This window comes from Stegostoma tigrinum, chromosome 7, assembly GCF_030684315.1.
Source record: "Stegostoma tigrinum isolate sSteTig4 chromosome 7, sSteTig4.hap1, whole genome shotgun sequence".
NCBI classification, from domain to species: domain Eukaryota; kingdom Metazoa; phylum Chordata; class Chondrichthyes; order Orectolobiformes; family Stegostomatidae; genus Stegostoma; species Stegostoma tigrinum.
The window spans coordinates 104,909,810-104,934,751 of NC_081360.1; the positions used below are offsets into that span (position 1 = coordinate 104,909,810).

The 24,942-nt window shown below is 49.4% G+C and overlaps 1 protein-coding gene and 1 long non-coding RNA gene across 8 annotated transcripts in view; one reads left to right on the forward strand and one right to left on the reverse strand.

Annotated features, from left to right (window-relative positions):
* LOC125453813 (uncharacterized) overlaps positions 1 to 4,150 on the reverse strand; it is a 16,158-nt gene extending 12,008 nt beyond the window's left edge. Inside the window, exon 1 of the long non-coding RNA XR_009445976.1 lies at positions 4,066 to 4,150. This is a non-coding gene — a long non-coding RNA (uncharacterized LOC125453813). The remainder of the gene's footprint in view (positions 1 to 4,065) is intronic.
* The window catches only part of tns1b (tensin 1b), a 571,744-nt gene that overhangs the window by 275,549 nt on the left and 271,253 nt on the right, over positions 1 to 24,942 (forward strand). Inside the window, exon 1 of one of the 7 annotated variants that reach the window (XM_059647613.1) lies at positions 6,780 to 6,943. The exons of the other annotated variants lie outside the window; for them this stretch is intronic. Coding sequence (XP_059503596.1) covers positions 6,902 to 6,943 — 42 coding nt within the window. The 5' untranslated portion in view covers positions 6,780 to 6,901. Of the gene's footprint in view, positions 1 to 6,779; positions 6,944 to 24,942 lie in introns of those variants that run through there. 7 annotated transcript variants of the gene reach the window in all.

Sequence of the window (24,942 nt, forward strand, 5' to 3'; positions counted from 1 at the left end):
GCTCATCCCCACCTTCTCAAGGGGGCAACTAGGGACGGGCAATAAATGCTGGGCCCAGCCAGAGACACATATGTCCCATGAGTGAATTAAAAACATACATATATACAGAGATACACAAACAGACAGACACACAGATGCAGAAAAACATAAACAAACAGGCACACACCCACATACTGAGATATAGACAGGCACACACACTCAGCTACAGACAGAGTCACAAACATGCATGTACACAGTCACACGCCATCGATAAATGTTGCCCCCCCCGACTCCCTGCCTATTCAGCCTCTCCCTATAGGTCAAACCCTTCCACCCTGACAACATTCTTTGAAATCTTTCCTATAGCAGGGAGACCAGAATTGAACGCAGTCCAACTGGAGTCCAGTTGTGTTTCTGGTCCTAGGATCCTCTGGGAAGCCAGGGAAGGAGATTGCCGAGCCTTTGGCATTGATCTTTAACTCGTCATTGTCTACAGGAATAGTGCCAGACGACTGGAGGATAGCAAATGTGGTTCCCCTGTTCAAGAAGGGGAGTAGCGACAACCCTGGTAATTATAGACCAGTGAGCCTTACCTCAGTTGTTGGTAAAGTGTTGGAAAAGGTTATAAGGGATAGGATTTATAATCATCTAGAAAAGAATAAATTGATTAGGGATAGTCAGCACAGTTTTATGAAGGGTAGGTCGTGCCTCACAAACCTTATTGAGTTCTTTGAGAAGGTGACCAAACAGGTAGATGAGAGTAAACCGGTGGATGTGGTGTATATGGATTTCAGCAAGGCGTTCGATAAGGTTCCCCACAGTAGGCTATTGTACAAAATGTGGAGGAATGGAATTGTGGGAGATATAGCAGTTTGGATCGGAAATTGGCTTGTTGAAAGAAGACAGAGGGTGGTAGTTGATGGGAAATGTTCATCCTGGAGACCAGTTACTAGTGGTGTACCACAAGGGTCGGTGTTAGGTCCACTGCTGTTTGTCATTTTTATAAATGACCTGGATGAGGGCATAGAAGGATGGGTTAGTAAATTTGCAGTCGACACTAAAGGTCGGTGGAGTTGTGGATAATGACGAAGGATGTTGTAGGTTACAGAGAGACATAGATAAGCTGCAGAGCTGGGCTGAGAGGTGGCAAATGGAGTTTAATGCAGACAAGTGTGAGGTGATGCACTTTGGTAAGAGTAACCGGAAGGCAAAGTACAGGGCTAATGGTAAGATTCTTAGTAGTGTAGATGAGCAGAGAGATCTCGGTGTCCATGTACACAAATCCTTGAAAGTTGCCACCCAGGTTGACAGGGCTGTTAAGAAGGCATACAGTGTTTTAGCTTTTATTAATAGAGGGATCGAGTTCCGGAACCATGAGGTTATGGTGAAGCTGTACAAAACTCTGGTTCGGCCGCACTTGGAGTATTGTGTACAGTTCTGGTCACCGCATTATAAGAAGGATGTGGAAGCTTTGAAAAGGGTGCAGAGGAGATTTACTAGGATGTTGCCTGGTATGGAGGGAAGGTCTTATGAGGGAAGGCTGAGGGACTTGAGGCTGTTTTCATTAGCGAGAAGAAGGTTGAGAGGTGACTTAATTGAAACATATAAAATAATCAGAGGGTTAGATAGGGTGGATAGACAGAGCCTTTTTCCTAGGATGGTGTCGGCGAGCACAAGGGGGCATAGCCTTAAATTGAGGGGTGAAAGATATAGGACAGATGTCAGAGGTAGTTTCTTTACTCAGAGAGTAGTAAGGGAATGGAACGCTTTGCCTGCAACGGTAGTAGATTTCCCAACTTTAGGTACATATAAGTCGTCATTGGATAAGCATATGGACGTACATGGAATAGTGTAGGTTAGATGGGCCTGAGATCGGTATGACAGGTCGGCATAACCTTGAGGGCCGAAGGGCCTGTACTGTGCTGTAATGTTCTATGTTCTATGTTCTATTCCTAAAGTGGCCTCACCTATGTCCTTCAAGGTCCTGAAAATGTTGCATGTTTCAGTAAGGTCACCTGTCATTCTGCTGAACTCCACTGAGTGCAGGCCCAACCTACTCAAACCTTGAGTGAACCTCCTCTGGACTGCCTCCAATGTCACTCTATTCATCCTTCCATAAAGAATCAAACCGTTCAGACACAAATGCAAATATTGTTACACAAGGAAGTGTGTACGGATACACACGTTTAAGCCAACAAGACAGACACACGCACAATCGCAGACATGTATCAACTCAGCTACCCTTGCGTGCACACAACCGCTAACTCAGATACACAGGCACACGCTGAGAAACAGATGGGCAGTAAATCAGCAGAAAGGGTTGGAGCCAGCACTAGCTGGTTGATGATGGGATATAGCAGCTTGAGCTGGCAGCATCAAGAAATTGCCTTCATTTTCTGACCTGTTGGCATGACTGTTACGGTTTGGTTTCAGTCAGAAGGACAGGGTGAGGGTGGCTGCATTACCCACTTATCCACCAGATCACCCTAGTCACTACAAAATTATCAGAACCCTGTCCCGAAATGGTGATGACCTTTTTAGATGATGATGACCTACAGTGTGGAAACAGGCCCTTTGGCCCAACAAGTCCACACCGCCCTTTGAAGAATCCCACCCAGACCCATCCCCCTATAACCCACACACCCCTGAACACTACGGGCAATTTAGCATGGCCAACCCACCTAGCCTGCACATCTTTGGACTGTGGGAGGAAACCGGAGCACCCGGAGGAAACCCACGCGGACATGGGGAGAATGTGCAAACTCCACACAGACAGTCGCTCGAGGCTGGAAACGAACCTGGGTCCCTGGTGCTGTGAGGCTGCAGTGCTAATCACTGAGCCACTGTGCCACCCTGAATGGACTCCTCCCGAGGATCCCGTTGCAGCTCTGCTGTTTTTCCCCTCAGATACTGTGTGAATGAAGCACTCAATCACACACAGCTCCTGCTCCTCCAGCTCCACAGATCCTATTTCATTTTGGGACACTGTTCTAGATAAAGCTTCCACTGGGCCTCCTCAATGAGACCTTCCAGGGACAGCAATTCTCCCCAATGGCACCAGGTCACAGGTCAGGCTGTCTCACATTGCACCTTGTGTAATTCTTTCTCATTTTAACATTTTGTTTTAATGAGATAGGCAGGAGATTTGGTTTATTGAGGCTTGCAGGTTGTAGGAATGTTCTACTGTCACCCTTCTTTATCCATCATGTGGTAACAAAGCTTTAAGGAATCCCTCGACTGCCACATCGTTCTGAAATTTCCTCCATTCTTTGCCCAAAATTTCCCATATTTTGAAGGCCGTGTTCCTTGGTTAGAAAGTTACCCCCCCTCATCATCAGCATTTGATTAACATTTCTTAACAGGTAGCACGGTGGCTCAGTGATTAGCACTGCAGCCTCACAGCGCCAGGGACCCAGGTTCGACTCCAGCCTCAGGTGACTGTCTGTGTAGAGTTTGCACATTCTCCCCGTGTCTGCAGGGGTTTTCTCCCACAGTCCAAAGATGTGCAGGTTAGGGTGGATTTGCCATGCTAAATCGCCTGTAGTGTTCAGGGATGTGTAGCTTAGGGAGGTTATAGGGGGATGGGTCTGGGTAGGAAGCTCTGAAGTTCAGTGTGGGCTTATTGGGCCGAAGGGCTTGTTCCACACTGTAGGGATTCTATGATTGCACCAACGAACTCTACCACCACCACACTGCAGTGTGTACTATCTACAAGATGCTCTGCAGAAATACACCAAAGACCCTCAGGCAGCACCTTCCAAACCCACGACCACTTCCATCCAGAAGGACAAGGGGCAGCAGATACATGGGAACACCACCCCCTGCAAGTTCCCCTCCAAGCCCCTCACCATCCTGACCTGGAAATATATCCCCGTTCCTTCACTGTCACTGGGTCAGAATCCTGGAATTCCCTACCTAAGGGCATTGTGGTTCAGCTGCAGCGGTTCAAGAAGGCAGCTCACCCTCACCTTCTCAAGGGGCAACTAGGGATGGGCAATAAATGCTGGGCTCAGCAAGCGACACCCACATTCCACAAATGAATAAATAAAGATTGTATTCCTGTTCTGCCAGGCTTGTGTTACTCACTAATCACTTCTTTCCACGCTCTCAGTACATACACTCGGTATCCCGCTGGCTCTCTGTACCCTGTTGTGTAGTTTTTAACTCCCACTCTTCTGGAGGCTAATAAAATAAGAAAAAGAGACACACAGCTATTTCCCCTCTTCATTGAACTCCCTCAATCATTAACCTGTGAGATTTGCACTCGGTTCACTCACTGTCCTTGTTGCAACCTGAAAAATTGCTAATAAATTAATGAATTACCATTTCCCTTTCACAAAGCCATATTAACTCTTCCTGATTCCACTAGTGTTAGCTATCCTCCTTACCAATGATTTCCAGCGACTTCCCAATGATAGATGGTAGACTGGCTGGCCGTAGATTCCTCCTTGCTACCTCTCCCCCCATCTCTTGAATTTGATATTATATACACTATTTCCTTGCTGAGAACTTGCCAGAATGTCAGGAATTTTGGAAAACTGTACCAACGCATTGTCTAAAACCACATTCTGGTCTTTTAGGTGGTAGGATGCACACCATCAGGTACTTACAGCTTGCCAGCATTAGTTCTAACAGTTTTACCAGCACCTTTTTCCGAGCGATGGTTATTGCCTTAAGTTTCGCTTCCATTTCAGCCAATAATTTTCAGCTCTCCTGCGGAAGATTTTTTCATTATTCACTCACTGAACGTGGGCATCGCTGGCTGGGCCCAGCATTTATCGCCCATTCCTAGTTGCCCCTTGAGAAGGTGGTAGTGAGCTGGCTTTTAAACTGCCCGAGTCTATGTGTCATGTATAGTTTTCTGTGTCCTATTGTGAAAACAGATATGCCGATATGAAAAACTTGTTCAAGGTGTCAGCCATTTCTTTATTTTCACATCAGTCTTCCAGATTCACTCTCTAAAAGAAACTAATACAAGCTTTTTGTATTCAAATATTGTAAACTCTCTTGCTATCCCATATTTGCCTTGCTAACTTTCTCTCGGAATCTGCTCTGCTACTTTTGGTTATTTTGCAAAATCATTCTTTCTTGGCTCTTACAATCTACCCAATATGCTGACCTGCCACTAACTTTTGCAGGTTTGTCCCGTGTCCGTATCACTGACATACCATCCTTCACTTCCTTATTTAGCCACAGATGATGCAAAGAGCTCTTTTTCTGACTAAGATAAATTATTGTTGATAGTTACTAAATATTTCCTTAAAATCCTACCCATGCAACTCTACTGTCCAGCTTTTAACTGAGTTTCCAGTTCACTTTAGCCAGATCTGTTTTCATTTGCTTATGGGTAACTTTATTTAGTTTTAAAACACTGGTTTTAGACTCATACTTCTCCCCTTCAAACTGGACATGACCTTCTGTCATGTTATGATCATTATTGCCTAGAGGTCCCTTTACCCCAAGGTAATTGATTAATACTGTGTCAGTATTTATATTTTGTGTGCGTCTGTGTGTGATTACATCTGTTTCAACATCAGCACTGGTATGTATGGATTTGCAGCAATTTACTGATGGGAGTTCAAAACTAGGGGGCATATTTTTAAAGTGAGAACAAAAACGTTTAAAAAGGACCTGAAGAGCAACTTTTTTACATGGAGGGTAGTTCACGTGTGGAATGAGCTGCCAGAGGAAGGGGTGGATGCAGGAACAGTTACAATGTTTGAAAGACATTTGGATAAGTTCATGAACAAGAAAGGTTTGGAGGGATCTGGGCCACACGCAGGCAAGTGGCCCTAGTTTGCCTTGGGATTATGCTCAGTGTAAACTAGTTGGACGGAAAGCTCTATTTCCATGATGTGTGACTCTAGAATGTGTGTGCTAGCCTACTGTGTCTGTAAATTATGTCTGTATGTAGTTGTGTGTGAGAGTGTGTGTATGTGTGTGTATGTGTGTGCATGTGTGTACATGAGAATGTGTGTGCGAGAGAATTTCTGTGAGTGTGCGTGTGTGTGAGAGAGCCTGTGTATGTGAGTGTGTGTGTGTGTGAGAACATGTGTAATAGAGTCTGTGTGTGTGTGTGTGTGTGTGTGTGTGTGTGTGTGTGTGTGAGTGTCTGTGTATGTGAGTGTGTGTGTGTGTGTATGTGAGAGTGTGTGCATGTGTGTGTATGTGTGTGTGTGTACATGAGAATGTGTGCGTGAGAGAATTTCTGTGAGTGTGCGTGAGTGTGAGGGAGCCTGTGTATGTGAGTGTGTGTGTGTGTGTGTGTGTGTGTGTGTGTGTGTGTGTGTGTGTGTGTCTGTCTGTCTGTGTGTGCGTGTGTATGCGTGTGTCTGTGTGTGTGTGCGTGTGCACATGTGTGAGCATGTGTGTGAGAGTGTCTGTGTGAGTGTGTGTGTGTGTGTCTGTCTGTGTGTGTGTGTGTGTGTGTGTGTGCGTGCGTGTGCACGTGTGTGTGAGAGAGAGTGTCTGTGTGAATGTGTGTGTGAATTGTGTTTTTAAAGTGCATTTCTGTGTATGATTTTGTGCACATGCATTCTGTGTGTGTCTGTACATGTGTATACATTTGCAGATGTCAGTTTGTGTTTGTATTGTAGTGATGTTTACCTGTATGTATTTTTGTAAATTGTTTTTGTCTGTGAATGTTTGTTTGCGTGTTTGGGTATGTATATTTTGTGTGCGTGCATTTGTGCATGTGAGCATATTATGTGTGTCAGTGCCTGCCAATTATAACAGGAATCTATATGAGGGATATCTCAGTGTCAGGTTGCGGAAGGAAAGGCATGTTCAGAGTGCCAGTCCGTTCGGGAGGGGTTTGTGGAGCCAAGTTTCCTTCGCACCCAGAGTTTAATAGTTTCAGACGGACTGTGTACGTGTAGACAGCAGATGGGAATATTGGCATTCAGCTTCTACCTGTAAGATCATGCAGACTCAGACAAGCATTGTGGCACCACACAGTTGTCAGGTAATTTATCTTTCCTTTGTAAAGTTATTTCACTTGCATCTAATTCTCTCAAAATCGCAGGCGATCAAAGTGGCAGTTTGCAAGCTCTCAGAGATGGAGCAGATATTCCCAGGTTTGGCTTGGGGCCAATGCTGTTTATCGTCATTCCAGCTCGAGCTGATTGTAATTTTAAAATGGATCGCGGGGATTAGCAATAAAGCCAAGTGTAGCACGAAACCATTTCAAACATTTTACAATGTAGTCATCAGTAAGACGTAGCCAATGTTGATATGACCAGCCATGACTCCTGACTTGCTTTACACTCTCTTCCTTCTCTGCTTCATGTAGGTGTCCCTCACCCATTGGGACATTCCTGATCTAACAGCAAGGGCACTAGGTGTTGGCTAACCATTTACCAATGAGGCCATCACAGCGATGCCTACTCGCAACCTTAGCTGACAGACCCAAAGGAATTCCCATAAGACCATAGATGTAGGAGCAGAATTAGACCATTCGGCCCAGTCCTCTCTGGCATTCGAACATGGCTGATATGTTTCATGACTTCGCTCTCCTGCCTTCTCTTCATAAGCTCTGATCCCCTTACCATTAAAGAGCCTGTCTATCTCTGTCTTAAATACACTCAATGACTTGGTCTCCACAGCCCTGTGAGCACAAGTGATCAGGAGGGAGAACCCTGGTTGATTTGCCTTCTCTCTCTCTAACCCAGGAATTGTGAAGCTGACTATAAATGCATTACAGTACTTGCCTCAGATTGGTTGATATGCCACAGAAGGGCTCTCAGCCTTGGTATGGTGTGGTTTGCCCCAGTCCAGGGAAGTGCAGTTTTTGTTTCAATGTTTGCAGAACTCTGCTAGAGTCAGGGTATGGCTGCCCATCTTCTAGTTCTTGGGTCAGTTTGTGAAGGGCGTGAGCCACTAACGACTCTCTATATTTCACCACAGGTTTCAGTGCCTTCCTTTCCCATTATTAAACCTCACCTGCTGTTCCATTTCCTCCTCCCCTCAACACCCGTTCCCACCTCGGTCTTGGAAGAAGCTCTTACTGACCTTTTCTAATTACTCCTCTCATTTGCTGTGTTTGTTCTGTGCTCAATGTAATGTCTTTATTGATGAATGAAATTGCAGTCTGAGAACCACTCTATCTCTCACTGTCTGTGATTCTTTGGCACATCCTTAGTCTCTCAGTCCCTTGGTGTGGTTCATTCACCCCTCGCTCTATTGTATCCTCCCACTTTCTGTCTTTTGTTAAAGCAAAACCCTGCAGAGAGTACTGGAGAAACTCAGCAGGTCTGGCAGCATCTCGTAGAGAGAGTTAATGGTTTGAGTCCAGACTAACTCACTCTATCTCTTTGCCTCCCTTTCCTCACAGATGCTGCCCAATCTGTTGAGTTCCTGCTGCTTTTCTCTGTGTTTCTTTCTCTTCCTGTCTTTTTCTGTCTCTCTAACTTTTTTCTTACTCCTTCCACCCCAAACGTTCTATCTAGCCTCTGTTTTTGTGTCTGTCTTGGTCTTTTTTCTCTTTATTTTTTGCCGCTTCTCTCTCTCTCTCTCTCTCTCTCTATTTCTCTCTTTCTCTCTTTCTCTCAGTCTGTGGCATTTACCCTTCTACCTCTCTTTGCCCACACTGTCCACATCAGGATCTATGGCTCTGTCAGTATTTCGGTCTGTGCAGGGGGGCAGCCGATGATCGCGCCTTGCCCTGGAACACACCAACCTGGGGATTTGCTTTGCCTACTGTCCAGTTCTCCCTGGGTGAGAGACAGAGGGGGAGGAATCAGCCTGGTCTGGACTGGAAGACAGGGATTTCTGATTCCTGAGCGGGTGGTGTTCTGGGAGCTTTAAAATGCCTGGCTTCATGTGAATATCATTGACAAATCCTTTGATGAGAGGAATATCCCATCTGAGACTCTGCAAACCCTGCCTGTTGGTAACTGAGAAAGGGAGAGGGAAGAAATCAATGAGGAGGGATTGAATCAGCAGGTGACACCAAAAATTGGAGGTGGGGTGGGCAGGGGAGAAGATTATCTCAGAGTACAACCAGACCTTGACCAGATGGGTCGATGGCCCGAGGGGAGTGGCAGATGGAGTTTAATGCAGGTAAATGTGAGATTCTGCATTTTGGAAAGGCAAATCAGGGCAGGACTTAATGATAAAAGTGTGGAGCTGGATGAACACAGCAGGCCAAGCAGCATCTTAGGAGCACAAAAGCTGACGTTTCTTGGGGAGTGTTGCTGAACAAAGAGACCTTGGGGTGCCCGGTCATAGTTCCTTGAAGGTGGATTTGCAGGTAGACAGGGCGGCGAAGAAGGTGTTTGGTACACTCGCCTTCATTGGTCAGTGCATTGAGGAGAGGAGTTTGAAGGTCATGTTGTAGCTCTGCAGGACATTGGTTTGGCTAATTTTGGAATACTGCGTACAGTTCTGTTCTCCCTGCGAGAGGAAAGGTGTTGTGAAACTTGAAACTGTGCAGAAAAGATTTACAAGAATATTGCTGGGTCGAGTGTGTTTGAGCGATAGGGAGAGGCTGGACAGACTGCGCTGACCAAATAGAAGTTTATAAAATCATGAGGGGTATCGATAGGTTGAATAGCCAAGGTCTTTTCCCCAGGGCAGGGGAGTCCAAAACTAGAGGGGCATAAATTTACAGTGAGAGGAAAGATATCGAAGGGTCCTAAGGGGCAAATTTTTCACACAGAGGTTGCTGCATGCATGGAATTACCTGCCAGAGGAAGGGGTGGAGGCTGGTACAGTTACAGCATTTAAAAGGCATCTGGATGGGTACATGAATAGATTGGGTTCAGAGGGATATGGGCCAAATGCTGGCAAAAGGGCCTAGATTAATTTCGGATATCTGGTTGGCATGGACGGGTTGGACTGAAGGGTCTGTTTCCTTGCTGTACAGCTCTATGGTTCTGTGACTCTGTATCCACTGGAATTCAGAAAATTAAGGGGGATCTCATAGAAACATATACAACTCCAACAGGGCAGGACAGGAAGGATGTTCCCAGTGACCGGGGAATCCAGAACCAGAGGTCACAGTCTAAGGATGCAGGGTAAACAATTCCCATCTGGGATGAGGAGAAATGTCTTCGCCCAGAGAGCAGGGAGCCTCTGGAATTCTGTGCCACAGAAAGCGATCGAGGCCAAAACATTGAATGATTTTAAGGAGTTGGACACAGCATCTGGGACGAAAGAGATGAAGGGATGTGGGGAAAAGCAGGAGCAGGCCAGGGAAGTGGATGAGCCATGATCACAGAGAATGGCAAAGCAGGGTTGAAGGGCTGAATGGCCTACTCTTGATCCATCTGTCCGTGTTACCATGTTTCTGTGACCCAGGCTGCTGACTGGACAACAGCGCCTGGCACCACTTTGGTACTGTGCTGTTGTTGTGGGATGGCGATACAGGACCAGCTGACATTACATTCAGTAGGAGCTGAGTGAACTGCAATGTTGCCTTGAACCCTGGTCAATCATTTACTCCTGCTCGAGGAGTGAAATGTTGCACATGAAGCAGGAGCTGAATGAATCATCAGCCAGTCCAACAAACGGCTCCTGCAACATGACTATAAACAGGGCACAGCTTCCATTGGAATTGGTTAATGTTTGAAGGCCGTTACTAATTTTGCGCAGTTGTGTCAGCACAGGCCCTTATAAGTGCCAACAGCAGAGCCTGCACACACACTTCTGTTCACGACCTTGTAAGGAAACCTGGCAACCATGGCCAGTCATCGCACACAGGCTCTGAAGCAATTTAGACAGGCAGAGCAACAGACGAAATAAACACTGTCCCTGTACATTACACTTTGAGTGACCCTTACCCTGCTGAATAAACACTGACCCTGTACAGTTACGCAGTGAGTGACCCTTACCCTGCTGAATAAACACTGACCCTGTACAGTTACACAGTGAGTGACCCTTACCCTGCTGAATAAACACTGACCCTGTATAGTTACACAGTGAGTGACCCTTACCCTGCTGAATAAACACTGACCCTGTATAGTTACACAGTGAGTGACCCTTACCCTGCTGAATAAACACTGACCCTGTATAGTTACACAGTGAGTGACCCTTACCCTGCTGAATAAACACTGACTCTGTACAGTTACACAGTGAGTGACCCTTACCCTGCTGAATAAACACTGACCCTGTACAGTTACACGGTGAGTGACCCTTACCCTGCTGAATAAACACTGACTCTGTACAGTTACACAGTGAGTGACCCTTACCCTGCTGAATAAACACTGACTCTGTACAGTTACACAGTGAGTGACCCTTACCCTGCTGAATAAACACTGTCCCAGTACAGTTACACAGTGAGTGACCATTACCCTGCTGAATAAACACTGACTCTGTACAGTTACGCAGTGAGTGACCCTTACCCTGCTGAATAAACACTGACTCTGTACAGTTACACAGCAAGTGACCCTTACCCTGCTGAATAAACACTGACTCTGTACAGTTACGCAGTGAGTGACCCTTACCCTGCTGAATAAACACTGACTCTGTACAGTTACACAGCGAGTGACCCTTACCCTGCTGAATAAACACTGACTCTGTACAGTTACACAGTGAGTGACCCTTACCCTGCTGAATAAACACTGACTCTGTACAGTTACACAGCGAGTGACCCTTACCCTGCTGAATAAACACTGACTCTGTACAGTTACACAGTGAGTGACCCTTACCCTGCTGAATAAACACTGACTCTGTACAGTTACACAGTGAGTGACCCTTACCCTGCTGAATAAACACTGACCCTGTACAGATACAGAGTGAGTGACCCTTACCCTGCTGAATAAACACTGTCCCAGTACAGTTACACAGTGAGTGACCCTTACCCTGCTGAATAAACACTGACTCTGTACAGTTACACAGTGAGTGACCCTTATCCTGCTGAATAAACACTGTCCCAGTACAGTTACACAGTGAGTGACCCTTACCCTGCTGAATAAACACTGTCCCAGTACAGTTACACAGTGAGTGACCCTTACCCTGCTGAATAAACACTGACCCTGTACAGTTACACAGTGAGTGACCCTTACCCTGCTGAAAAAACACTGACCCTGTACAGTTACACAGTGAGTGACCCTTACCCTGCTGAATAAACACTGACCCTGTACAGTTACACAGTGAGTGACCCTTACCCTGCTGAATAAACACTGACCCTGTACAGATACATAGTGAGTGACCCTTACCCTGCTGAATAAACACTGACCCAGTACAGTTACACAGTGAGTGACCCTAACCCTGCTGAATAAACACTGACCCTGTACAGTTACACAGTGAGTGACCCTTACCCTGCTGAATAAACACTGACTCTGTACAGTTACACAGTGAGTGACCCTAACCCTGCTGAATAAACACTGACCCTGTACAGTTACACAGTGAGTGACCCTTACCCTGCTGAATAAACACTGACTCTGTACAGTTACACAGTGAGTGACCCTTACCCTGCTGAATAAACACTGTCCCAGTACAGTTACACAGTGAGTGACCCTAACCCTGCTGAATAAACACTGACCCTGTACAGTTACACAGTGAGTGACCCTTACCCTGCTGAATAAACACTGACTCTGTGCAGTTACACAGTGAGTGACCCTTACCCTGCTGAATAAACACTGACCCTGTACAGTTACACAGTGAGTGACCCTTACCCTGCTGAATAAACACTGACTCTGTACAGTTACACAGTGAGTGACCCTTACCCTGCTGAATAAACACTGTCCCAGTACAGTTACACAGTGAGTGACCCTTACCCTGCTGAATAAACACTGACCCTGTACAGTTACACAGTGAGTGACCCTTACCCTGCTGAATAAACACTGACCCAGTACAGTTACACAGTGAGTGACCCTAACCCTGCTGAATAAACACTGACCCTGTACAGTTACACAGTGAGTGACCCTTACCCTGCTGAATAAACACTGTCCCAGTACAGTTCACAGTGAGTGACCCTTACCCTGCTGAATAAACACTGACCCTGTACAGTTACACAGTGAGTGACCCTAACCCTGCTGAATAAACACTGACTCTGTACAGTTACACAGTGAGTGACCCTTACCCTGCTGAATAAACACTGACTCTGTACAGTTACACAGTGAGTGACCCTTACCCTGCTGAATAAACACTGTCCCAGTACAGTTACACAGTGAGTGACCCTTACCCTGCTGAATAAACACTGACCCTGTACAGATACATAGTGAGTGACCCTTACCCTGCTGAATAAACACTGACCCTGTACAGTTACACAGCCAGTGACCCTTACCCTGCTGAATAAACACCAAGAGCAAAAAACAAAGAACAAAGAAAATTACAGCACGGGAACAGGGCTTTCGGCCCTCCAAGCCTGTGCCAATCAAGATCCTCTGTCTAACCTGTCATCTATTTTCTAACGGTCTGTGTCCATTTGCTCCCTGACCATCCATGTACCTGTCCAAATATATCTTAAAAGACGCTAACGTATCTGCGTCTACCACCTCCGCTGGCAACGCGTTCCAGGCACCCACCACCCTCTGTGTAAAGAACTTTCCACGCATATCTCCCTTAAACTTTCCTCCTCTCATTTTGAACTCATGACCACTAGTAATTGAGTCCCCCACTCTGGGAAAAAGGTTCTTGCTATCCACCCTGTCTATACCCCTCATGATTTTGTAGACCTCAATCAGGTCCCCCCTCAATCTCCGTCTTTCTAATGAAAATAATCCTAATCTACTCAACCTCTCTTCATAGCTAGCACCCTCCATACCAGGCAACATCCTGGTGAACCTCCTCTGCACCCTCTCCAATGCATCCACATCCTTTTGGTAATGTGGCGACAAAAACTGTACACTGTACTCCAAATGTGGCCGAACCAAAGTCCTATACAACTGCAACATGACCTGCCAACTCTTGTACTCAATACCCTGTCCAATGAAGCAAAGCATGCCATATGCCTTCTTGACCACCCTATTGACCTGCGTTGTCACCTTCAGGGAACAATGGACCTGAATACCCAGATCTCCCTGTTCATCAATTTTCCCCAGGACTTTTCCATTTACTGTATAGTTCGCCCTTGAATTTGATCGTCCAAAATGCATCACCTCGCATTTGCTCGGTTTGAACTCCATCTGCCATTTATCTGCCCAACTCTCCAGTCTATCTAAATTCTGCTGTAATTTCTGACAGTCCCCTTCACTATCTGCTACTCCACCAATCTTAGTGTCATCTGCAAACTTGCTGATCAGACCACCTACACCTTCCTCCAAATCATTTACATATATCACAAACAACAGTGGTCCCAGCACAGATCCCTGTGGAACACCACTGGTCACAGGTCTCCAATTTGAGAAACTCCCTTCTGCTACTACTCTCTGTCTCCTGTTAGGTAGCCAGTTTTTTATCCATCTAGCCAGCACATCCTGGACCCCATGCGACTTCACTTTCTCCATCAGCCTGCCATGGGGAACCTTATCAAATGCCTTACTGAAGCCCATGTATATGACATCTACAGCCTTTCCCTCATCAATCAACTTTGTCACGTCCTCAAAGAATTCTATTAAGTTGGTAAGTCATGACCTTCCCTGTACAAAACCATGTTGCCTATCACTGATAAGCCCATTTTCTTCCAAATGGGAATAGATCCTATCCCTCAGTGTCTTCTCCAGTAGCTTCCCTACCACTGACGTCAGGCTCACCGGATTATCCTTGCTACCCTTCTTAAACAAGGGTAACCTGTACAGTTACACAGTGAGTGACCCTTACCCTGCTGAATAAACACTGACTCTGTACAGTTACTCAGTGGGTAACCCTTACCCTGCTGAATAAACACTGACCCTGTACAGTTACTCAGTGGGTAACCCTTACCCTGCTTAATAAAAAATGCTCCCCCAACCCCTGAGCCTTCTGTTGCAAAGGCTCCTGGATGTGTGGAGCTGTGGTTTCTGCGATTGGCTGGTGTGTTGAATTCTTCTCCCTATTGCAGCTGGGGCAGGGGTCGGCTGAAACTCTGGGTGGGGTGGTCACTGTTCCCTGCGGGGTCCTCTGACTGTCTCTGCTTGGCCTTTTGCTACGTCTGTCAATGTTTTGTGACCAAATATTCATCTCTGATGAAGGGTCTAGGCCCGAAACATCAGCTTTTGTGCTCCTGAGATGCTGCTGGGCCTGCTGTGTTCATCCAGCTCCACACTTTGTTATCCTGGATTCTCCAGCATCTGCAGTTCCCATTATCACTGACCAAATATTCATGTTGTTTTCCTTCAAAGAAACAATTGAAACCTTTGAAGATAGATATTACTCAATGAGTAATATCATTGGCTTTGAGCTGCTGACTGTGTGGGCAAAAGTAATCTTTTTGTTGAGAGGTGTTCTGTTTAAATTTTTTTCAAATAGGGACTTTGCACTAGAGCACAGCCTTCAGAATGTGATGGGACAGTGGCTCAGTCAAACACATTGAACTAGGGAATGAATAGGTATTGAATAGTTTTGGTTAGAATGGCTTTTGAGCAAGTTTCAGACCTGAATCATTGGACAAAAAATTTAAATGTGTAATGCCTACTCTTAGACCTTGTTTTTATATTCTTGTGAAATTCCTCAGGAAGACGTGATTGTTTAGTGAGGAGCAGTGATTATAACCATCAGGGTACGTTGATGACAAAATCCATGAAATCTATCTGGGACATATCTGCCATTCAGTGTACTTTTCACTGTTTCTGCAGCAGATTACATGTTAATCAATAATTACCTCATGTTAATTCCAGATGTTTGAGTATAAGATAGATTGTTCACTTTCTTGTTGATTTTTCTGTAGTGAATTTTTGTTTTCTTGTTAAAAAGGTGGGGAACATTGTGCTGTTAGCCTCCTCCTTTGCAGCTGGGGATCCAGATTTTGAAACAAGAAAATTATTTGTCCTTAGATCGATCCTCACCAAATTTGGGTGTCTCATCTCAGAGCACAACACAGCTGTGCGGTCTTCAAAATGATAAGCCGATGTGCTGAGTGTTTGCCTCTGTGCATCCTCAGCGATGAGTTCCTGCCCTCGTTGGCTTGCCCTGGGACCTGGGAGAGTGTCAAAATGCTGGCTGCTCCCTCGCTGCCTGAATGTGAGAGAGGGGGCTGGGGAACTTGCATGTTGCCCTTTTGAGATGATGGTGAGCCAAGGAATGTGAGGAATTTGCAAAGCGGGAAAATGACATGATTAGGATGTAATTAAAGTGAAAGAATGTAAATAAAGTCAGCTAAGCTGTGAGCCACTTGTGTGACTGAATATTCAGAGAGTTTCAGTACCTCCATCTGTCCAACACCTGAATGTGAGAGGAGCTCAATACCAATGGTGAGTCATGTTGACTGGTCGGTCTAATACGTCTGAGAAAGTTTTTTAGGCTTTCCACACACCGTGGGCACAAGAGTCTCAGGAGCTGGTAATCAGTAAGGAAAGGGCTGGGGCTGTACTCAAACCCAGACCTACTGTTTCCAAGGCTCAGAGCTCAGTTCTTGTGGCTGAAGAGTCGCACACACACAGACTCTCACTGGGGTACAGTGCCACACACACTGACTCTCACTGGGGTACACTCCCACACACACTGACACTCACTGGGGTACAGTGCCACACACACTGACTCTCACTGGGGTACAGTCCCACACACACAGACTCGCACTGGGGTACAGTGCCACACACACTGACTCTCACTGGGGTACAGTCCCAAACACACAGACTCTCACTGGGGTACAGCCCCAAACACACTGACTCTCACTGGGGTACAGTCCCACACACACTGACACTCACTGGGGTACACTCCCACACACACTGACTCTCACTGGGGTACAGTCCCACACACACTGACTCTCACTGGGGTACAGTCCCACACACACTGACTCCCACTGGGGTACACTCCCACACACACTGACACTCACTGGGGTACAGCCCGACACACACTGACTCTCACTGGGGTACAGTCCCAGACACACTGACTCTCACTGGGGTACAGTCCCACACACACTGACTCTCACTGGGGTACACTCCCACACACACTGACACTCACTGGGGTACAGTCCCACACACACTGACTCTCAATGGGATACAGTCCCACACACACTGACTCTCACTGGGGTACAGTCCCACACACACTGACTCTCACTGGGGTACACTCCCACACACACTGACACTCACTGGGGTACACTCCCACACACACTGACTCTCACTGGGGTACAGTCCCACACACACTGACTCTCACTGGGGTACAGTCCCACACACACTGACTCTCACTGGGGTACAGTCCCAGACACACTGACTCTCACTGGGGTACACTCCCACACACACTGACTCTCACTGGGGTACAGTCCCACACACACTGACTCTCACTGGGGTACAGTCCCACACACACTGACTGTCACTGGGGTACAGTCCCACACACACTGACTCTCACTGGGGTACAGTCCCACACACACTGACTCTCACTGGGGTACACTCCCACACACACTGACTCTCACTGGGGTACACTCCCACACACACTGACACTCACTGGGGTACACTCCCACACACACTGACTCTCACTGGGGTACAGTCCCACACACACTGACACTCACTGGGGTACACTCCCACACACACTGACTCTCACTGGGGTACAGTCCCACACACACTGACTCTCACTGGGGTACAGTCCCACACACACTGACTCCCACTGGGTACACTCCCACACACACTGACACTCACTGGGGTACAGCCCGACACACACTGACTCTCACTGGGGTACAGTCCCAGACACACTGACACTCACTGGGGTACAGTCCCACACACACTGACTCTCACTGGGATACAGTCCCACACACACTGACTCTCACTGGGGTACACTCCCACACACACTGACACTCACTGGGGTACACTCCCACACACAGTGACTCTCACTGGGGTACAGTCCCACACACACTGACACTCACTGGGGTACACTCCCACACACACTGACTCGCACTGTGGTACAGTCCCACACACACTGACTCTCACTGGGGTACAGTCCCACACACACTGACTCTCACTGGGGTACAGTCCCACACACACTGACTCGCACTGGGGTACACTCCCACACACACTGACTCTCACTGGGGTACACTCCCACACACACTGACTCTCACTGGGGTACACTCCCACACACACTGACTCTCACTGGGGTACAGTCCCACACACACTGACTCTCACTGGGGTACACTCCCACACACACTGACTCTCACTGGGGTACACTCCCACACACACTGACTCTCACTGGGGTACACTCCCACACACACTGACACTCACTGGGGTACACTCCCACACACACTGACTCTCACTGGGGTACAGTCCCACACACACTGACACTCACTGGGGTACACTCCCACACACACTGACTCTCACTGGGGTAGAGTCCCACACACACTGACTCTCACTGGGGTACAGTCCCACACACACTGACTCTCACTGGGGTACACTCCCACACACACTGACTCTCACTGGGGTACACTCCCACACACACTGACTCTCACTGGGATACAGTCCCACACACACTGACTCTCACTGGGGTACAGTCCCACACACACTGACTCTCACTGGGGTACAGCCCCACACACACTGACTCTCACCGGGGTACAGTCCCACACACACTGACACTCACTGGGGTACAGTCCCACACACACTGACTCTCACTGGGGTACAGTCCCACACACACTGACTCTCACTGGGGTACAGTACCACACACACTGACACTCACTGGGGTACAGCCTCACACACACTGACTCTCACCGGGGTACAGTCCCACACACACTGCCTCTCACCGGGGTACAGTCCCACACACAATGACACTCACTGGGGTACAGTCCCACACACACTGACTCTCACCGGGTTACAGTCCCACACACACTGACACTCACTGGGGTACACTCCCACACACACACTGACTCTCACTGGGTACAGTCCCACACACACTGACTCTCACTGGGGTACACTCCCACACACTCTGACTCTCACTGGGGTACACTCCCACACACACTGACTCTCACTGGGGTACAGTCCCACACACACTGACTCTCACTGGGGTACACTCCCACACACACTGACTCTCACTGGGGTACAGTCCCACACACACTGACTCTCACTGGGGTACAGTCCCACACACACTGACTCTCACCGGGGTACAGTCCCACACACACTGACACTCACTGGGGTACAGTCCCACACACACTGACTCTCACCGGGGTACAGTCCCACACACACTGACACTCACTGGGGTACACTCCCACACACACTGACTCTCACTGGGGTACACTCCCACACACACTGACTCTCACTGGGGTACAGTCCCACACACACTGACTCTCACTGGGATACAGTCCCACACACACTGACTCTCACTGGGGTACAGTCCCACACACACTGACTCTCACCGGGGTACAGTCCCACACACACTGACTCTCACTGGGGTACAGTCCCACACACACTGACTCTCACCGGGGTACAGTCCCACACACACTGACACTCACTGGGGTACACTCCCACACACACTGACTCTCACTGGGGTACAGTCCCACACACACTGACTCTCACTGGGATACAGTCCCACACACACTGACTCTCACCGGGTACAGTCCCACACACACTGACTCTCACTGGGGTACAGTCCCTCACTCACTGACTCTCACCGGGTACACTCCCACACACACTGACTCTCACTGGGGTACAGTCCCACAGTCACTGACTCTCACCGGGTACACTCCCACACACACTGACTCTCACTGGGGTACAGTCCCACACACACTGACTCTCACCGGGTACACTCCCACACACACTGACTCTCACTGGGGTACACTCCCACACACACTGATTCTCACTGGGGTACACACCCACACACACTGACACTCACTGGGGTACAGTCCCACACACACTGATTCTCACTGGGGTACACACCCACACACACTGACACTCACTGGGGTACAGTCCCACACACACTGACTCTCACTGGGGTACAGTCCCACACACAATGACTCTCACCGGGGTACAGTCCCACACACACTGACTCTCACCGGGTACAGTCCCACACACACTGACTCTCACTGGGGTACAGTCCCACACACACTGACTCTCACTGGGGTACAGTCCCACACACAATGACTCTCACCGGGGTACAGTCCCACACACACTGACTCTCACCGGGTACAGTCCCACACACACTGACTCTCACTGGGGTACAGTCCCACCCACACTGACTCAAACTTGGGTACAGTCCCACACACACTGACTCGCACTGTGGTACAGTCCCACACACACTGACTCTCACTGGGGTACAGTCCCACACACACTGACTCTCACTGGGGTACAGTCCCACACACACTGACACTCACTGGGGTACACTCCCACACACACTGACTCGCACTGTGGTACAGTCCCACACACACTGACTCTCACTGGGGTACAGTCCCACACACACTGACTCCCACTGGGGTACAGTCCCACACACACTGACTCCCACTGGGGTACAGTCCCACACACACTGACTCTCACTGGGGTACAGTCCCACACACACTGACTCTCACTGGGGTACAGTCCCAGACACACTGACTCTCACTGGGGTACACTCCCACACACACTGACTCTCACTGGGGTACAGTCCCACACACACTGACTCTCACTGGGGTACAGTCCCACACACACTGACTGTCACTGGGGTACAGTCCCACACACACTGACTCTCACTGGGGTACAGTCCCACACACACTGACTCTCACTGGGGTACACTCCCACACACACTGACTCTCACTGGGGTACACTCCCACACACACTGACACTCACTGGGGTACACTCCCACACACACTGACTCTCACTGGGGTACAGTCCCACACACACTGACACTCACTGGGGTACACTCCCACACACACTGACTCTCACTGGGGTACAGTCCCACACACACTGACTCTCACTGGGGTACAGTCCCACACACACTGACTCCCACTGGGGTACACTCCCACACACACTGACACTCACTGGGGTACAGCCCGACACACACTGACTCTCACTGGGGTACAGTCCCAGACATACTGACACTCACTGGGGTACAGTCCCACACACACTGACTCTCACTGGGATACAGTCCCACACACACTGACTCTCACTGGGGTACACTCCCACACACACTGACACTCACTGGGGGACACTCCCACACACAGTGACTCTCACTGGGGTACAGTCCCACACACACTGACACTCACTGGGGTACACTCCCACACACACTGACTCGCACTGTGGTACAGTCCCACACACACTGACTCTCACTGGGGTACAGTCCCACACACACTGACTCTCACTGGGGTACAGTCCCACACACACTGACTCGCACTGGGGTACAGTCCCACACACACTGACTCTCACTGGGGTACAGTCCCACACACACTGACTCTCACTGGGGTACACTCCCACACACACTGACTCTCACTGGGGTACACTCCCACACACACTGACTCTCACTGGGGTACAGTCCCACACACACTGACTCTCACTGGGGTACAGTCCCACACACACTGACTCTCACTGGGGTACACTCCCACACACACTGACTCTCACTGGGGTACACTCCCACACACACTGACACTCACTGGGGTACACTCCCACACACACTGACTCTCACTGGGGTACAGTCCCACACACACTGACACTCACTGGGGTACACTCCCACACACACTGACTCTCACTGGGGTACAGTCCCACACACACTGACTCTCACTGGGGTACAGTCCCACACACACTGACTCTCACTGGGGTACACTCCCACACACACTGACTCTCACTGGGGTACAGTCCCACACACACTGACTCTCACTGGGATACAGTCCCACACACACTGACTCTCACTGGGGTACAGTCCCACACACACTGACTCTCACTGGGGTACAGCCCCACACACACTGACTCTCACCGGGGTACAGTCCCACACACACTGACACTCACTGGGGTACAGTCCCACACACACTGACTCTCACTGGGGTACAGTCCCACACACACTGACTCTCACTGGGGTACAGTACCACACACACTGACACTCACTGGGGTACAGCCTCACACACACTGACTCTCACCGGGGTACAGTCCCACACACACTGCCTCTCACCGGGGTACGGTCCCACACACACTGACACTCACTGGGGTACAGTCCCACACACACTGACTCTCACCGGGTTACAGTCCCACACACACTGACACTCACTGAGGTACACTCCCACACACACACTGACTCTCACTGGGTACAGTCCCACACACACTGACTCTCACTGGGGTACACTCCCACACACTCTGACTCTCACTGGGGTACACTCCCACACACACTGACTCTCACTGGGGTACAGTCCCACACACACTGACTCTCACTGGGGTACACTCCCACACACACTGACTCTCACTGGGGTACAGTCCCACACATACTGACTCTCACTGGGGTACAGTCCCACACACACTGACTCTCACCGGGGTACAGTCCCACACACACTGACACTCACTGGGGTACAGTCCCACACACACTGACTCTCACCGGGGTACAGTCCCACACACACTGACACTCACTGGGGTACACTCCCACACACACTGACTCTCACTGGGGTACACTCCCACACACACTGACTCTCACTGGGGTACAGTCCCACACACACTGACTCTCACTGGGATACAGTCCCACACACACTGACTCTCACTGGGGTACAGTCCCACACACACTGACTCTCACCGGGGTACAGTCCCACACACACTGACACTCACTGGGGTACAGTCCCACACACACTGACTCTCACCAGGGTACAGTCCCACACACACTGACACTCACTGGGGTACACTCCCACACACACTGACTCTCACTGGGGTACAGTCCCACACACACTGACTCTCACTGGGATACAGTCCCACACACACTGACTCTCACCGGGTACAGTCCCACACACACTGACTCTCACTGGGGTACAGTCCCTCACTCACTGACTCTCACCGGGTACAGTCCCACACACACTGACTCTCACTGGGGTACAGTCCCACAGTCACTGACTCTCACCGGGTACACTCCCACACACACTGATTCTCACTGGGGTACAGTCCCACACACACTGACTCTCACCGGGTACACTCCCACACACACTGACTCTCACTGGGGTACACTCCCACACACACTGATTCTCACTGGGGTACACACCCACACACACTGACACTCACTGGGGTACAGTCCCACACACACTGATTCTCACTGGGGTACACACCCACACACACTGACACTCACTGGGGTACAGTCCCACACACACTGACTCTCACTGGGGTACAGTCCCACACACAATGACTCTCACCGGGGTACAGTCCCACACACACTGACTCTCACCGGGTACAGTCCCACACACACTGACTCTCACTGGGGTACAGTCCCACACACACTGACTCTCACTGGGGTACAGTCCCACACACAATGACTCTCACCGGGGTACAGTCCCACACACACTGACTCTCACCGGGTACAGTCCCACACACACTGACTCTCACTGGGGTACAGTCCCACACACACTGACTCTTACCGGGTACACTCCCACACACACTGACTCTCACTGGGGTACAGTCCCACACACACTGACTCTCACTGGGGTACAGTCCCACACACACTGACTCTCCCCGGCGTACACTCCCACCCACACTGACTCTCACTTGGGTACAGTCCCACACACACTGACTCTCACTGGGGTACTGTCCCACACACACTGACTCTCACTGGGGTACACTCCCACACACACTGACTCTCACTGGTGTACAGTCCCACACACACTGACTCTCACTGGGGTACAATCCCACACACACTGACTCTCACTGGGGTACGGTCCCACACTCACTGACTCTCACTGGGGTACGGTCCCACAGATACTGACTCTCACTGGGGTACAGTCCCACACACACACTGACTCTCACTGGGGTACAGTCCCACACACACACACTGACTCTCACTGGGGTACAGTCCCACACACACTGACACTCACAGGGGTACAGTATCACACACACACTGAATCTCACTGGGGGGCAGTCACACACACACACTAACTCTCAGTGGGGTACAGTCCCACACACACTGACTCTCACTGGGGTACAGTCCCACACACACTGATTCTCACTGGGGTACACACCCACACACACTGACACTCACTGGGGTACAGTCCCACACACACTGACTCTCACTGGGGTACAGTCCCACACACAATGACTCTCACCGGGGTACAGTCCCACACACACTGACTCTCACCGGGTACAGTCCCACACACACTGACTCTCACTGGGGTACAGTCCCACACACACTGACTCTCACTGGGGTACAGTCCCACACACAATGACTCTCACCGGGGTACAGTCCCACACACACTGACTCTCACCGGGTACAGTCCCACACACACTGACTCTCACTGGGGTACAGTCCCACACACACTGACTCTTACCGGGTACACTCCCACACACACTGACTCTCACTGGGGTACAGTCCCACACACACTGACTCTCACTGGGGTACAGTCCCACACACACTGACTCTCCCCGGCGCACACTCCCACCCACACTGACTCTCACTTGGGTACATTCCCACACACACTGACTCTCACTGGGGTACTGTCCCACACACACTGACTCTCACTGGGGTACACTCCCACACACACTGACTCTCACTGGTGTACAGTCCCACACACACTGACTCTCACTGGGGTACAATCCCACACACACTGACTCTCACTGGGGTACGGTCCCACACTCACTGACTCTCACTGGGGTACGGTCCCACAGATACTGACTCTCACTGGGGTACAGTCCCACACACACACTGACTCTCACTGGGGTACAGTCCCACACACACACACTGACTCTCACTGGGGTACAGTCCCACACACACTGACACTCACAGGGGTACAGTATCACACACACACTGAATCTCACTGGGGGGCAGTCACACACACACACTAACTCTCAGTGGGGTACAGTCCCACACACACTGACTCTCACTGGGGTACAG